The sequence below is a fragment of the Salmo salar genome, chromosome 09 (assembly GCF_965601325.2).
Source record: "Salmo salar chromosome 09, fSalSal1, whole genome shotgun sequence".
In the NCBI taxonomy this organism is placed as follows: Eukaryota; Metazoa; Chordata; class Actinopteri; order Salmoniformes; family Salmonidae; genus Salmo; species Salmo salar.
In genome coordinates, this window is record NC_138299.1 from 133,811,007 (window position 1) to 133,825,071 (window position 14,065).

At 41.0% G+C, this 14,065-nt stretch overlaps 1 protein-coding gene across 3 annotated transcripts in view; it reads left to right on the top strand.

The window, feature by feature from the left end:
• lis1a (Lissencephaly-1 homolog A) overlaps positions 1-14,065 on the top strand; it is a 75,493-nt gene that overhangs the window by 19,422 nt on the left and 42,006 nt on the right. For all 3 annotated transcript variants that reach the window (XM_014214213.3, XM_014214214.3, NM_001140383.1), the window contains 1 exon segment: positions 807-1,107. In XM_014214213.3, coding sequence (XP_014069688.1) covers positions 1,076-1,107 — 32 coding nt within the window. In that variant the 5' untranslated portion in view covers positions 807-1,075.

Here is a 14,065-nt window from a genome sequence, read left to right on the forward strand (position 1 = left end):
GCTTTAGACCAAGTGTCCCACAAAAGTACGGCACACAAAATTGGGGAGTAAAAAGGGGCACAACATTTTTTTTCTATTTTTATTATTAGTCTCAAGGGCCGGATTGAAGTACCCCTTTTTTCTCCCCAATTTCGTGGTTTCCAATTGTCCCATCGCTACAGCTCCCGTACAGACGCAGGAGAGGCGAAGGTCGAGCCGTGAGTCCTCCAAAACACGACCCAGCCAAGCCGCACTGCTTCTTGACACAATGCTCGGTTAACCCGGAAGCCAGCCGCACCAATGTGTCGGAGGAAACACCGTACACCTGGCGACCGTGTCAGCTTGCATGCGCCCGGCCCACCAAAGGTGTCTAAGCGCGATGGGACATGGAAATCTCAGCCTGCCGAATCCTCTCTTAACTCGGGCAACGCTGGGCCAATTGTGCGCCACCTCATGGATCTCCCAGTCATGGATCTCCCAGTCACGGCCATCTGTGACACAGCCTGAGATCGAACCCGGGTCTGTAGTGATGCCTCAAGCACTACGACACAGTGCCTTAGACCACTGCGCCACTCGGGATGCCCCCGCAAATTGATTTTAACAAACATTTGGTCCCCCAAAAAATGTGGCCCTCCGTTTAATTTCTTAATCCTGATGCGATCCTTGTGCTCAAAAATGCTTCTGCTTTAGACACATGCTCTTTACTGTCATATGAATGTTTTCGTCCCCATCCCCAGTTCTATGTGGTGTCTGTCATGCATAATACTGACCTCTCCCTCTACTTTCTCTCTCCTCTTGCTCATGTTCTTCCCGCTCTCTCTTTCCAGATGCGGTTTAGAACTGACTGGTAACCCTACTGCAGGCGTTCTCGTCTCGTTCCTGGAGCCAGAGCTTTTGGGGGGCAGAGTCCTGCGTTAGTGGCAGAGCCTCCATCCCCCAGTTAGCTGGAGTCGTTGTTGTGCATCGGAACGCCATCACTGTTAGTGTTGATTAGATTGAACTGATCGGATCTTCTGACTGGGGAAACTGCAGCAGCTGCAAGCCACGCCCTGTGCTCGACCACCCCTGGCCCCGCCCACATATCCCTGCCGCCACCATGGTGCTGTCACAACGGCAACGGGACGAACTGTGAGTAACACACACACACACGACGACCAACCATGTTAAAACAGACACACAACCCACAATTTTGTTGCAATAACTAGCTGAGCTGCCCTATCTTTGATATCTACCACCAGCTGTTACCTAGAGCAACCCTGAATAACACAGCCATGTGACATCAGCAGTAACTCTATCAGGGACTGTGGCTGGTTAATGTCTTTATTACGTGGGCTAGAAGCCCCGTGAGCTTAATACATGCATCTGTATTCAGCAAAGTGGGAAAAGCAGGTGAACACTGAAAGTTGCGTTTCCTTCCTAGCCCCACTGCAAAGTGCAAACCTATGCCTTGTTAACCATTCGAACCATTCCAGAGACACAAAGCAACATATCTCTAGCTAGTAGTTACCATTGTTCTCATCAGACAGATATGATGCAGTGAAGGAAAATGCCAACTCACTCACAGCACAAGATGTGCATTGATTTTTAAAACCGATCAAGTGAGGTGAACAATAATAATAAAAACTATCAGGCCCATCCAGGAAGAATCAATGATCTGTAGTTAGTTGGGGTGCTTCCTGTCTCCAAAATGTTATTGATCACTATTCAGTTTGACCTCTTAACTGTGACCCAAAAGATGGCATGAGGCAGAATATAACAAAGGATGTGGATGATGACACAGCCTAATATTCCTAGTGCAGAGGAGATCTCTTTAGCTTGTGGCCAAGGAAATGGTCTGAGGTACAATGGCTTTTGTACTATGTGGAAGTCCAGACAGTCCCATGTGTGTTGTCCCACGAATCGTTAGCCAGAGGTATTGATTTGCAGAGTTCTACACACACAGATGTGTTCATCTGTGCAGTAAGTCAGGGATGTTGTTGAAGCCAATAGCAGGGGAGACACTGTTGTAGCCAGAAATAACAGGGTAGGTGTGTAACCATCCCTACGGTGTCTATGAACCTGGTAATTAACTCCTGAGGCGGGGGATAGGGTTAACACAGCCCTGTTTCAGATCAGATGCATGATGAGAGTTGTGTAAGAGAAGGTTAAGATATGTGGGTAGGGGGTGTGTGAGGTTTTATCTGAGCTCGGCTTGGGGTAAGGGGATTTCATATCTTTTGGAGGGGAGAGATGTCAAAGGTTATGCGTTTAATTAAAACACTAATCTCTGGGGTCACGTTAATGCAGGAGTGAAAATATTTCTTATTCGTTTTATATCTAGATGTGTTTTATCTTTGTTTTGTAAACACATAAAAAATGCTTGTTATTGTAATAATAAGCTCTTGTTATCAATGAAATATCTACATTCACGAACCGGCGTTCTATCAGCAGACAGCGCTCTGACTGTTGTGGAGCCATTTCTCACAGTACTTTTCTCAGAATGTTAGATTAACTTGAAGCAAAACATTAGGAAATGTAGCTGGCTACATTTTTCTGATCAACATTAGAAATATTATGATCATGCATTTTTTGCAAAAAAATACCTAGCCTTTTCATTATAAGCTCATTTACTTAGCTAGCTGTGTGTGGCTACTGGCCAAATAGCATTGCCTTTCTGTTATCTGAAGCTATTTTCTGCCGAATGTGTTGCACTAATGTACTTTGTAAAGGAAAACGAGTTGCACGCCCCTGATCACTCTATTGAAGCAAAAAAAATAACAGGTTGTTTAAAAAATAATAAATGGTTTAATGATCTGCGTTTTGAAAATGCAGGTTTCTGAAACCTACCGCAACCCCTGAATCTGATAATATTGTGTTAGGAAAGTTAGCCTAACCATGCATCTTTTATTTGCATAGATGAACTAAGTTGGTGCTGTTACCTTATCTGTAATGAGATGGGTTGACAATGAATGTGTCGGTCCTTCACATGACGTAACACAACACTCGTCATTCTCTTGACACTGTTTTAGTTTAGCCTCGAAGACATGGGACCAATGGAACTCTCAGTATTGCTATTGAGTGTTCCGTTGGAATTCTAATCCTCCATGCTCCTTAATCAGAACACTGAGCAGGCTCCTCACATTCTTCTCCTTCTACTCGGTTATGTAATGCCCGGACACACACTACAGGGAACCAGTATGGGACCATTGCTCCATGTGAGCCGCCAGGCCAATGAGGACCGGCATCTGTTGCATTCCATCTATTGTGGAGTCCGTTGGCCCTGGCGTTTTAAGAGAAGGCTCTTGACAGTAAAACACCCACTCTGTGTGACAGACCAACTGCCGGTCCCGCTCTGTCTGTGTTCTGTGAACCCTGGTGGGAAACCGGGCGGCCATCTTGAGTCATTACATCTAAAACAATGGACTGACTGGAGGGAAATGGTGACTGTTACTAGCTGACTGCCCGCCTGCCCTGGCCTCCTCAATACTCTGACTCCTGTTCCCCTCCCTCATCCTCTTCATGGTTTGTTGTCAAGCCGCAAACAAATGGATCTTGTTCCCATTCTATTTAAAACTTCCTCTCCTCTGCCAATGCTTTTGTCTCAACTAAACTGTTAGATTGAGCTAGAGAGAGATTGTTCTTCAGGGCATGTGTTAAAGCTTCTATAAATTGCTCATGCTTTTTGAAAGAGAAACTCTAGTAGAAGAAGAATGCATTTTGCTCACTGATTTATAAGACATGTCACCACAGAGATTGTTAGTTCAGGGAGAAAGAATGGGGACGACGTTTGTTTTGTTATAGACTAGACTTTTTTTGAGAAACTTTGGTTCTTGGAGGTCTTCCTCACTGATGAAAATGTAATATATATATTTTTTTTAAGTGAGAAGCCTTATTCTGAAAACAAAAATATTTGTCTTAGGTGTCAGGCATATTTGTCAGCTGTTACGATTACGAAATATATTTTTTTGCAACCGGTCTTTTTCTATTATTTCCAGAACCAATGAAAAGCACGTTTTGTTTTTCCATGGGCAGTGAATTCAAGCCCAGAGGCCACAACAGAGCCCCCCCTCTCCCTTATTAGGAGGAAGACGTTCAAGCGTCTTTATTTTTTCCTGCTTCACAAAGAACTTCTATTTAGTATTTTCCAGGTCTTTACTCAAATATGATTCATGTGACTGTGTTCCTTCTCAGCAGCCCCCACTGGCTGTGACTGCTCTGACGTAGCTGCATCATGAATGTTACAGATTATTAATAAACAGTGAAAGTACATTGTACAGGCTGAGGCTAATGGTACAGAATAGCAGTGAAGGGAACCTGAAGACAGAACAGAGTGACACACTCAGACCTTTGATCCGCTTCTATGTGACTGACTGGAAAATGGAGGCCTATTATTATTTTATTTTTAATCAATGTCATTTTTCACTCTTGATTGTTACGTAACTTTTTGATTCATTCTGGGTTCTATGCTGTTTCTTTTTTGGATAGCTAAGCTTCTCGTCTCTCCCTGTGGAATTGTCAGCTGACGTTCCTGAATATGTTAAACATGGAGATGTCATCAAATGAACACATTTTGTCGGCAGATATATTGCTGTAGTGGTACAACAAGCTCAATCACTCCCTGTGCTCTGTATTGGGTGTGGCAGCTGGCTCCTATGGGAAATCACTCACACGTGTCCACCTTGTCTACACACTCGCCCCTACACACACTCACCCCTGTGGCGTGCTCCTGGTGGCCTGGGTATCGAGTTTGGCTGGGTGGGCTGGCAAGGGGTCCATCATTAATGTTCTAATATCCAGCCTGTCACACACACAGACCTGATTGTGTGTGACACAACTGTTCTAACTGCACTGAAAAATGCTGGTGCTCAGACTGCCATGATAACATACATTTCTCAGTGCATGTTTCTTGAAACCTGTTCCTGCTAGCGGATGTTTTTCCTTGTTGAACCTAGTGCATTAAATGTTGGACAAATGTGCTTTGTATACATTACACAAGCATGTAGTGTACTTTAGCAGGCTAATCTAACTGAATCTGACTTGTGGGTCTTGCTGCTAGTCCTCTCTGCTGCTGAAAGCTGAATACATGAGTTGGTAATCTAAAGCCTGTGTTCCCCCACTCTCCCTCGCTGGTCTCTTCCCCCTTCTCTTGATTTCTCCCTCTTGTGCTCTCCTCTACCCCATTTCTCTATTTTACACTCAAGCTGAACAATGTAACACCTGGTAGGTTTAGTCTGCCCTTGACTGCTGAGAGGCGTGGCCTCTGCAGAGCCTACCAAATCCCATTATGCCTGCTACTAGTGGAAGAGGTCATTAGTTGTATGACGAATTAGTTCTTCATACCCCATCTACGGCAGCTTGTGTTCACCATGCATATTTTGTGTGTGGTGTGCATTTGCAGCTGACTCAACAGTTCCAAGCTAGCACACACACACACACACACACACACACACACACACACACACACACACACACACCTCACCTCCATGTGTTGTAGAGCTCACTGACCCTCCTCCAACCAGCAGATCAGTACCATGTCATTGCCTCTGTATGGATTGGGGAAACTGACTTGGTTGGTACTGGTAAATACTAGTCAGAATTATCTTAATTTCACTCCCTTTCCCTGTGCTGTTTCACAGCTGTTTAGATAGCAGTATGGAGTGCTGCCATCTAAACTCCTACATTAAGGGCTGGACTATGCTGGGATCCTCTAATCCCAAACCAGTCAATTCCATTTTAACTGTTGCCTCCACTGCTAAAGGGGATGCATTAGCTGGCTGAGTATTTACTGTGACCTACCCACCTATCTCTCAGAATAAGTTAACTAAGCCTGCTTTATGGTATTATTATTAACCTTTTTTAACGTGTGAGTTCCAAATATCTGTAACGGTCATCCTAGCTTGAGCTATTTTGTTTACTTAAATAAAGTTTAATGCACGTGATGTCAGTGCAGCCACTGTTCCAAAATATGATTATTACGCAACGGGACAGTTAACCCGTGCTGCCTGCTAATTATCTATAGGCTATGTTTCCACTTGTCAATTTCAAATTATTTTCGAACAAGTTTTATTTTCTGACAACAGTTTGAATTGAGGTGTGTTCTGCTTCTATATTAATTCACATAAAGTAGCCCATTTCACTGTTACGGCACATTTTCTGGCTGGCACTCGCATTCCGTGAATTGTTGTTTTTCCTTAAAAATAGTAACTTTGGACGTGTGCGTTCCTATCAAAGTAAGTGCCTTATTTTCTATATATCATGTCATTTCTACTGTAGCATACAGAATGTATGTATAATCTGTTTAGTTTTATTCACGTTTTCAAGTACTGGTGCAAATCATGCATTCCGATTATTGAGTAGATTGTAATGGAAACGATGTGTGTGAAATACATTTTTGAAGGTTGAACTGATTTATGATGAGCCTAATGTTAAGCTATGTGTGGCGCCATGTTTCTTGACAATATACAATGCATTTGGAGGGTCACGTAAACATCTGTCAGACCAAAAATGTAAAGACAAAATGAGATGACAGAATAGTTGACTAATCTTTTGAGTAAACTTCCGGAAGAGAGTGATAGTACCCCCTTCATACCCCCTTCAACATGAGCACTGTAAATCGACCAAACTCATCTCGTCTCTTGTCTTTGGTTGATGTGAAAAAAACGAATATGGTGGCGAGTACAAACTACCCATCGGATTACTATCGATTTAGAGTAAAAAAAAAGTGTTTTTAATTATTTCAATCAATGGTGAGCTCAACTGTGAAGTGATAAATTGTCAATAGTAATTGCTATTAGCAAATTCATATTGTGGTTTCTGTCAGCTGAGAGTTAGGTAAATATGACTGCTTGTGTTATGTCAATCTTTCCTCAGTTAGTGCCAGGACTAATGTAGCCTTCATTTTCTGGTTTGGATAATTGTGTTATGCTGTCACTACTTCTGTGAATGTCTTAACCTGTTAGGGCTAGGGGACAGTATTGACACGGCCGGATAAAAAAAACGTACCCGATTTTAATCTGGTTACTACTCCTGCCCAGTAACTAGAATATGCATATAAGTATTGGCTTTGGATAGAAAACACCCTAAAGTTTCTAAAACTGTTTGAATGGTGTCTGAGTATAACAGAACTCATATGGCAGGCCAAAACCTGAGAAGATTCCATGCAGGAAGTGGCCTGTCTGACAAGTTGTTTCATCTTGGCTCTTTTTATTGAAGACTGAGGATCTTTGCTATAACGTGACACTTCCTACGGCTCCCATAGGCTCTCAGAGCCCGGGAAAAAGCTGAACGATATCGAGGCAGCCTCTGGCTGAAACACATTATCGCTTTTGGCAAGTGGCCGATCAGAGTACTATGGGCTTAGGCGTGTGCCCGAGTCGATCCCATGCTTTATTTTCTTTCGTCTGTTTACCTAAATGCAGATTATCGCTTTTTTATGAGAAAAATGGCATAAAAATGGATTTTAAACAGCGGTTGACATGCTTCGAAGTACGGTAATGGAATATTTTTGTCACGAATTGCGCCATGCTCGTCACCCTTATTTACCTTTTCGGATAGTGTCTTGAACGCACGAACAAAACGCCGCTATTTGGATATAACAATGGATTATTTGGGACCAAACCAACATTTGTTATTGAAGTAGAAGTCCTGGGAGTGCATTCTGACGAAGAACACCAAAGGTAATAACATTTTTCTTATAGTAAATCTGACTTTGGTGAGTGCTAAACTTGCTGGGTGTCTAAATAGCTAGCCCTGTGATGCCGGGCTGTCTACTGAGAATATTGCAAAATGTGCTTTCACCGAAAAGCTATTTTAAAATCGGACATATCGAGTGCATAGAGGAGTTCTGTATCTATAATTCTTAAAATAATTGTTATGCTTTTTGTGAACGTTTATCGTGAGTAATTTAGTAAATTCACCGGCAGTGTTCAGTGGGAATGCTAGTCACATGCTAATGTAAAAAGCTGTTTTTTGATATAAATATGAACTTGATTGAACAAAACATGCATGTATTGTATAACATAATGTCCTAGGTGTGTCATCTGATGAAGATCAGTGCTGCATTTAGGTTAGTGCTGCATTTAGCTGTCTTCTGGGTTTTTGTGACATTATATGCTAGCTTGAAAAATGGGTGTCTGATTATTTCTGGCTGGGTACTCTGCTGACATAATCTAATGTTTTGCTTTCGTTGTAAAGCCTTTTTGAAATCGGACAGTGTGGTTAGATTAACGAGAGTCTTGTCTTTAATATGGTGTAAAATAGTCATATGTTTGAAAAATTGAAGTAATAGCATTTCTAAGGTATTTGAATAACGCGCCACGGGATTACACTGGCTGTTGAGTAGGTGGGACGCAAGCGTCCCACCTAGCCCATAGAGGTTAACATTGCACCCAAAAGTGAACTTAGTCACATTCAGGACAACTTGGTAAGGACTGTGTGTGTGCAAAATGTTTCTGCGAGGGGGGGGGGGGAAGGGTGGCCAACTCAAACGTTGACTGTTGCGTCAATCGAAACTGTACGTTTCTAATCACACCGGGTTGAGAGTATGCTGCAGGGACCACTGTAGAATGATCACACCGGTTTGTTGGTACGTGTCAATAGGGCTGGGCACTATAGTGTTTTATGATATACCTGTATTGATGCAGGGACCGGTTTGGATTTTTTCTTGACCTTCTATAATGGTATTTGAATGTTAAATGTGACGCGCCATGTGTAATGTCAATTTTTATCGTTTACTTCGTTACCTGGGTCATCGCGATCTCTCCGTGCCACTTTCCACACAGACCTAGGAGCGCATTTGATGTTCCTCAACCACGAGACACTTGTGTTCAGTCTGCATGGGCAATGCAGCACATGCAACAATGTTGATGACAACAATGCTGTTCACTTTGCTTCTTAATATAAATCCACAAGCGTTCTATAATGACACTATTAGTTTGTTTCTTACATAAGCAAACAGCTAGTTTGTCTTTTCTTAGCAAGTTGCCCTAAATCTTGAGACGCTAATAAATGTACTGAGTAAGAGCAAACGTAGCTAGCTAATACAGCCTAATAATAGCAGTGATGGTGTATATCTAAATCAGCATGTTGTGCAACATTATCTTCTAAGTCAAAGAGGAATATGCACAGCGAGAATGTTAGCTACATGAAGTAGTTAAGAGAACATGCAATGTAGCCAAAGCTTAAGGTCCCCTAGGAAGCACAACACTAAAGTTCCTACCATGTCACAATAACTCCTCCCTGCCATTTTAATTCATTGCTATCTCAAACAACACTGTATTCAATGTGCCCACAATTATATTCTAACTATAGAATTAGAATAGTCCATTTCCATGATTCCAACAGTTTTGCTCGAATTTGCAAGTCAAATCGCAATTGCAATATTTGGTTAAAAATAAGTCATTTTATTATTACTATAAAACGATCAGAATGGAAAGACTCATTGAAATCACTTAATGTATGTGTTGCCACTGGATCTCACTACTCAAAGCAAATGTAGAACTTTTATTAAAAATACCGTCCATTTCTTTTTGTTTTTTTAAATACCTTAATATAATATTTTGCCCATATCACCCAGCCCTACGTGTCAAAGGGTTAAAAGTGTGGAAGGGCATAAAACCTTTATCAATTTACCCTCTTTGAAATTGATTCAACCTTTCTTTTGAGCTTGGGTTGTATATAAAAATATATAACCAGTCAAAAGTTTGGACACCTACTCATTCCAGGGTTTTTCTTTATTTTGACTATTTTTTACATTGTAGAGTAATAGTGAAGACATCAACTATGAAATGACACGCATGGAATCATGTAGTAACCCAAAGTGTTAAACAAATCCAAATATATTTGAGGTTCTTCGAAGTAGCCACCCTTTGCCTTGATGACAGCTTTACAAAAGCTTGGCATTCTTTCATCCAGCTTCATGAGGTAGTCACCTGGAATGCATTTCAATTAACAGGTCTGCCTTTGTGCAAGTTAATTTGTGGAATTTCTTATTTTCCTTAATGCGTTTGAGCCAATCAGTTGTGATGTGACATGGTAGGGGTGGTATACAGAAGATAGTGCTATTTGCTAAAAGACCAAGTCCATATTAAGGCAGGAACAGCTCAAATAAGCAAAGAGAAATTAGTCAATCATTGCTTAACCTCTCTCAGGTGGGACGGTAGCATCCCACCTGGCCACATCCAGTGAAATTGCAGAGCACCAAATTCAAAAACAGAAATGCTCATTATAAAAATTCATCAAACATACCAGTGTTATACATCAAATTAAAGATTAATTTCTTGTTAATCCAACCACGGTGTCAGATTTCAAAAAGGCTTTACGGCAAAAGCATACCATGCGATTATCTGAGAACAGCGCCCAGCAGACAAATCATTACAAACAGTTAGCAGCCAAGTAGAGGAGTTTATCAAGTCAGAAATGGTGATAAAATTAATCACTTACCTTTGCACTTCATATGGTTGCACTCACAAGACTCCCATTTACTCAAATGTTCGTTTTGTTCGATAAATTCCCTCTTATCCAAAAACCTCCGTTTTTGTGCAGTAATCCACAGGCTCAAAGGCAGTCACAACAGACAGACAAATCTGAAAAGTATCAGTGAAGTTCATAGAAACATGTCAAACGATGTTTCTAATCAATCCTCTGGTTGTTTTTAGTCATAATAATCAATAACATTTCAACTGGATAAAATCTTCGTCAATATAAAAGGAAAACAAAGGCATGCTCTCGCTCGTGCGCATGAAAAACCTGACACTGCAGGGTCCACTCATTCAGACTGGTCTTGCTCACTCATTTTTCAGAATACAAGCCTGAAACTATTTCTAAAGACTGTTGACATCTAGTGGAAGCCATAGGAAGTGCAATTTTTTTTTAAATTAGGGCCGATTTTCATGTTTTTATAACAATCGGTAATCGGTATTGTTGGACACCGATTTGCCCCCTTTATTTTTTGTTCTTTAAAAAAAATAAAATCACCTTTACTTAACTAGGCAAGTCAGATTAAAAACACATTCTTATTTTCATTGATGGCCTAGGAACGGGGGTTAACCTCTCTAGGGTATGTGGGACGAAATCGTCCCACCTACTCAACAGCCAGTGGAATCCCGTGGCGCGTTATTCAAATACCTTAGAAATGCTATTACTTCAATTTCTCAAACATATGACTATTTTACACCATTTTAAAGACAAGACTCTCGTTAACCTCTTGGGGCTAGGTGGGACGCTAGCGTGCCACCCGTGGTGCACTCCATCAACAGCAGGTGCATTTCAAGAGCGGCAAATTTGAATCCAAATAAATGTCAAAATTCAAATTTTTCAAAAATACAACTATGTTACACCATTTGAAAGATAAACATCTCCTTAATCTAACCACGTTTTACGATTTCAAAAAGGTTTTACGGCGAAAGCATAAATTTAGAGTATGTTAGGACAGTACATTTACAAGAGTTGTGTGTAATGTTTTGTCAAGTCAAAGACAGGGTCACCAACCATAAAACCAGCTAAAATGATGCACTAACCTTTTACAATCTCCATCAGATGACACTCCTAGGACATTATGTTAGACAATGCATGCATTTTTAGTTCTATCAAGTTCATATTTATATCCAAAAACAGCGTTTTACAATGGCATTGATGTTGAGGAAATCGTTTCCCTCCAATAACCGGCAGTCAAGTCAGCGTCACAAATTAAATAATTAAAATTAGAAAACATTGGTAAAATATTATATTGTCATTTAAAGAATTATAGATTTACATCTTTTGAACGCAATCAACTTGCCAGATTTAAAAATAACCTTACTGGGAAATCACACTTTGCAATAATCTGAGCACTGCGCCCAGAAAAATACGCGTTGCGATACAGACTAGACGTCATGTTGGGGAGATCTAAAATCGAAAATACTATGTAAATAATCCATTACCTTTGATTCTCTTCATCAGATGTCACTTCCAGGTATCACAGGTCCATAACGAATGTAGTTTTGTTCAAAAAAGCTCATCATTTATGTCCAAAAATCTCCGTCTTGTTAGCACATGATGTAAGCCAGCCGGACTTCTCGTCATGAACGAGGGGAAAAAATATATTTCCGTTCGTTCAAACATGTCAAACGTTGTATAGCATAAATCATTAGGGCCTTTTTTAACCAGAACATGAATAATATTCAAGGTGGACGAATGCATACTCTTTTATAACGTATTGGCGAGGGTACCCAAGATGAACTCGCGCGCCATGTGTCTAATGGGACATCATCGTTCCATGGCTCTTGTTCGGTCAGATCTCCCTCCAGAAGACTCAAAACACTTTGTAAAGGCTGGTGACATCTAGTGGAAGCAATAGGAAGTGCCAAAATATTCCTAAACCCCTGTGTTTTTCAATGGGATAGGTTTAAAGTCAATACAACACATCAGGTATCCACTTCCTGTCAGAAAATGTCTCAGGGTTTTGCCTGCCAAATGAGTTCTGTTATACTCACAGACACCATTCAAACAGTTTTGGAAACTTTTGTGTTTTCTATCCATATATAATAAGTATATGCATATTCTAGTTACTGGGTAGGATTAGTAACCAGATTAAATCGGGTACATTTTTTTTATCCAGACGTGCAAATGCTGCCCCCTAGACCCAACAGGTTAATCTGACCACACTGTCCGATTTCAAAAAGGCTTTACAACGAAAGCAAAACATTAGATTATGTCAGCAGAGTACCCAGCCAGAAGTAATCAGACACCCATTCTTCAAGCTAGCGTATATGTCACAAAAACCCAAACCACAGCTAAATGCAGCACTAACCTTTGATCTTCATCAGATGACACTCCTAGGACATTGTTATACAATACATGCATGTTTTGTTCAATCAAGTTCATATATCAAAAACCAGCTTTTTACATTAGCATGTGCCGTTCAGAACTAGCATACCCCCCCGCAAACTTCCGGTGAATTTACTAAATTACTCAAGATAAACGTTCACAAAAAACATAATTATTTGAAGAATTATAGATACAAAACTCCTTTATGCAATCGCCATGTCCGTTTTTAAAATAGCTTTTCGGCAAAAGCACATTTTGCAATATTCTGAGTAGATAGCTCGCCATCACGGGCTAGCTAATTTGACACCCACCAAGTTTGGCCCTCACCAAACTCCGATTTACTATTAGAAAAATTGGATTACCTTTGCTGTTCTTCGTCAGAATGCACTCCCAGGACTTCTACTTCAGTAACAAATGTTGGTTTTGTTCAAAATAATCCATAGTTTTGTTCAAATATCCTCTGTTTTGTTCGTACGTTCAAGACACTATCCGAAGGGTGACGAAGGGTTACGCGCCCGACGCGTTTCGTGACAAAACATTTCTAAATATTCCATTACTGTACTTCGAAGCATGTCAACCGCTGTTTAAAATCAATTTTTATGCTTTTTTTCTCGTAAAAAAGCGATAATATTCCGACCGGGAAACTCTGTTTTCGTTCAAAGACGAGAAAATAAAAACATGGTGTCGCCTCATGCACGCGCCTCCAGTCTCATTGTTCTCTGCTCGACCACTATCCAAATGCGCTACTGTTTTTCAGCCAGGGGCTCCAAAGGCATCATTCAGCGTTTTGCCTTCTTCTGAGAGCCTATGGGAGCCGTAGGAAGTGTCACGTTACAGCAGAGATCCTCAGTTTTCAATAAAGAGAGTGTAGAAGCCCAAGAAATGGTCAGAGGGCACTTCCTGTAAGGAATCTTCTCAGGTTTTTGCCTGCCATATGAGTTCTGTTATACTCAGACACCATTCAAACAGTTTTAGAAACTTTAGGGTGTTTTCTATCCAAAGCCAATAATTATATGCATATCCTAGTTTCTGGGCAGTAGTAATAACCAGATTTAAATCGGGTATGTTTTTTTATCTGGCCGTGCAAATACTGCCCCCTATCCCCAACAGGTTAACTGCCTTGTTCAGGGGCAGAACAGTTTTTTACGATGTCACCTCTGGGATTTGTTTTTGCAACCTTCCGGTTACTAGTCCAACGCTCTAACCACCTGCCTTACATTGCACTCCATGAGGAGCCTGCGTGGCAGGCTGACTACCTGTTACGCGAGGGCAGCAAGAAGCCAAGGTAAGTTGCTAACTAGCA